The 3,379-nt window shown below is 36.0% G+C and overlaps 1 protein-coding gene across 1 annotated transcript; it reads right to left on the bottom strand.

The window, feature by feature from the left end:
- Positions 1-1,867: 1,867 nt before the first annotated feature.
- Positions 1,868-3,093, bottom strand: LOC129798456 (homeobox protein Hox-C5-like). Its single transcript, XM_055841604.1, has 2 exons — positions 2,271-3,093; positions 1,868-2,211 (listed from the first exon to the last, which is right to left on the bottom strand). The coding sequence occupies exons 1-2, from the start codon at positions 3,091-3,093 to the stop codon at positions 1,868-1,870; spliced, it is 1,167 nt and encodes a 388-aa protein (XP_055697579.1).
- Positions 3,094-3,379: the final 286 nt, after the last annotated feature.

Here is a 3,379-nt window from a genome sequence, read left to right as displayed (position 1 = left end):
TTTCATTTTGTTTCCCAATTTTCCGGACAAAAAACGGGCACAGTATTCTTCCTAATCTTTCAAATTCAAATTATCGATGATTAAAAAAGGCATTGAATAAACGAGCAGTAAAAAGTCAAATTTGGTCAGCAAAAAATTCGAAATGATCAGTAAAAAGTAAAAAAATGGTCAGTGAAAAATAAAAAAGGGCAGCAAAAAGTTTAAAAAGATCAGTAAAAAATTAAAAAAGAACAGTACTTTATTAAAAGCGGTCAGTAAAAAATGAAAAGTGGTCAGCAAAAAATTAAACATGATCAGTAAAAAGTAAAAGATAATCAGTAAAAAACAAAAAGTGGTCAGTAAAAAATAAAAAGTGGTCAGCAAAAAATTTAAAACGAGCAGTAGAAATATTCGAGATGATCAGTAAAAAGTTAAAAAGTGATCAGCAAAGAATTAAAAATGAGCAGCAAAAAATAAAAAATGGTCAGTAAAAAACAAAAAGTGGTCAGCAAAAAATTAAAAAGTGATCAGTAAAAAATAAAATATGGTCAGTAAAAAATTTTGATTTTTTACTGCTCGTTTTTAATTTTTTACTGACCGATTTTTATTTTCTTTAACTGACCACTTTTAATTTTTTACTGACCTCTTTTAATTTTTTGCTGACCAATTTTTATTTTTTACTGCACTTTTTTAATTTTTTGCTGATCACTTTTTAATATTTCACTGATCAATACGAATATTTCTATTGATCATTTTTAATTTTTTGCTGATCAACTCGAATATTTTTACTGCTCATTTTTAATATTTTACTGACCGTTTTCAATTTTTTGCTGATTAATTTTTAATTTTTTACTGATCAACTCGAATATATCTACTGATCAATTCGAAGTTTTTACTGACCAAATTGAACTTTTTACTGACAAAATTGAAAATTTTTGCTGATTATTTCGAATTATTTGCTGATCAAATTTGATTTCTGCTGACTACTTTTCACTTTATACTGACCATTTGTTTTTCCCTTAAAAAAATAAACAAATATTACATATTTCAATCATTTTAATAGTCTAAATGAGTTCGATAGGAACTCATTAACGTTTACCCTATTGGAGTCGCACTGTACTTTTGTATATGAACTATAAGAATGAAAATGAAAGACTTCATTAAATAGATAATTAATTAGATAATAATTCAAGCTTAAAAAACAGTAATTCCTAAAAGAGAAATACCTGAAAAGCATGAGTTTTATTTTTTTGAACTTTTGATCTAAAACCAGTTTAGAAGTGGAACTTACCTTTCCTGCCAATAAATTGAAATCTTCAATGAATAAATTCAATCAACCCTCAATTAATAACCCAGTTGACATTTTCAATCTCGCCAGGAGTTTGCAAAACTCTTGGAAAAATCCCCAGTTGAGATTTTCTGCCATGCCTAGGTCTGAAAATCCCAAAAAGAACATCACAATGGCATTCCGCACTCTCCCCCAAAAATCGGTGAATTGTATGGGAAATTCCACCCCGCAAAGTAAATAGAATTTGAACAAAAGTCAAGTTCACAGATGATGATCGCCATGTTCAGCACAACACTCGCCAAAATATCCCATATCATTGATCCCATTGATGTTCCCTCGTTTCCAAAAGCACCCCTGACAGCTGCAGTCCTTTGTTACATTTCGCACAGAAACCCGAGGGATGAACTTCATTTTCTTTCTCTTTTCACTTTTTTTCTCCTTAATTTATTGGTCTTTTGATTTGGGTTTTGTCTTAAAACTACATCTAAGTACATTTTGGCTGGATATAAATAGAAATTCACACTTAAATTTATTGGGAATCAAGGGGTTTAGCAGGAGTTTTAGGAATACTAAGTTAAGGATATGTACAATTGGATTGGATCACGATGGGAAATGTAGATTGGGTTGGGGATTGGTTGGAGCTGCCTGATTGGGATCAGGGCAGAAGTTGTAGGAAGTATTGAGGAGATGCGTAAAATGGGCAGAAGTCATAGGGTCATCCATGGGAAGTAGGGGACTATCCGGTGATCTATGGTCCTTTTTAGCCTTCATTCTTCGATTCTGGAACCATATCTTAATCTGTCTCTCTGACAAACTGAGAGCATGAGCAATCTCAATCCTTCTCCTTCTGGTTAAGTACTTGTTGAAGTGGAACTCCTTCTCTAGCTCAAGGGTCTGGTACCTTGTGTAGGTTTGTCGGGTCCTTTTGGGATTATTTTTGTTGTCTATTGAAATGAGATGGATTAGTCTCTAGCTTGGTTATTGGCTGTTTTGAGGGATTTACCTGAATGGATCCACGAATAAGGAGGTATCATATTTGGGGATGACTGAGCACTTTCTCCGTGATTGACAGGTCCTGCCTCTTTGGGAGACAATGGCGGTGTTCCGATCACTTCCACAAATCCCTCTGGGCTGGTTTGCGGAGTCATAATGGCATTCTCATGGAACTGAGTTGTGGGTTCAAATCCCTCTTTTGCGTATCCATGACTTGACACTTTTCCTCGATAGGCATCCATCAAATCCAAACTGTCTTCGGTTCGATTGGGCGAGAGAATAACTGAAGGGTAACTGGTTGGGTTATCCATCCTCTGTGTTCCTGCAGTTTGGGATGACATTTGTCCTGGAATGGTCCCGGGATTGACGTTCTGTGCATAAAACTGATAAGCTGCTTCAAAAGTCTTCCCCTGGCTATATCCGGTATTCGATGACGTAACATTAGAAACATTCCGGGTAGTAGAATAAAAGTAATTAGGGGTGTATTTAATTTTTGATGGAGGTCTCATGAGTAAAGCTCTTAGAGTTGGAGAGTCATTGGCACTTGAATCTTCAACGTTTTCCTCCTGGGGTACTTTATCCTTCTGACTAGCAAAGGTTTCAGTTGATGGGGGAAAAGTGTCTGCATTGATTGGAAATTGAGGATGATTGAGATGACGATTCGTGGTCAAATCCGCACTCTGTTGATCGCAACTCCCGTAAAATTGACCCCATCCATCGGCACTATATTGAGTTGATTGCACATGATTATAGCCATACTGATTGCCCAAGTAATTGCCCCCATACTGTGGGTAGGTGCTGTAGTAATCGGAAAATTGTTCAGTCGTTGCCATTATCTTGGAACACTGGATCTATCACTTCATTATCTCAAGATGCACTGAATGCACTTCCGAACGCCACGAACTATCACTGCTGAATGACTTTGGCATTGAAATTCGTGTGCCAAAAACATATTCCTCACCCCCGTGTTCTTCCTTACACCCATCCCCTAACCCAATGTCATAAATTGTCCCATGACCCGAAGGGATGAAAAAAAGGGAGTTTTTGCCTCTCTTTCACATTTATATTTCCTCACATTTAGCGTCCTGGACCTTTCACTACATGAACTCTTGGAAAGTG

The sequence above is a fragment of the Phlebotomus papatasi genome, chromosome 1 (genome assembly GCF_024763615.1).
Source record: "Phlebotomus papatasi isolate M1 chromosome 1, Ppap_2.1, whole genome shotgun sequence".
NCBI classification, from domain to species: domain Eukaryota; kingdom Metazoa; phylum Arthropoda; class Insecta; order Diptera; family Psychodidae; genus Phlebotomus; species Phlebotomus papatasi.
Note: the sequence above shows the minus strand (reverse complement) of the source record. Positions and strands in the feature narration are given on the sequence as shown.

Excerpts from the sequence above, each read along its gene's own strand:
- LOC129798456 (XM_055841604.1), bottom strand. The coding sequence starts at position 3,093 with ATGGCAACGACTGAACAATTTTCCGATTACTACAGCACCTACCCACAG. Across the intron at positions 2,212-2,270 it reads TTATTCGTGGATCCATTCAG|ACAACAAAAATAATCCCAAA; the intron begins GTAAATCCCTCA and ends TCATTTCAATAG.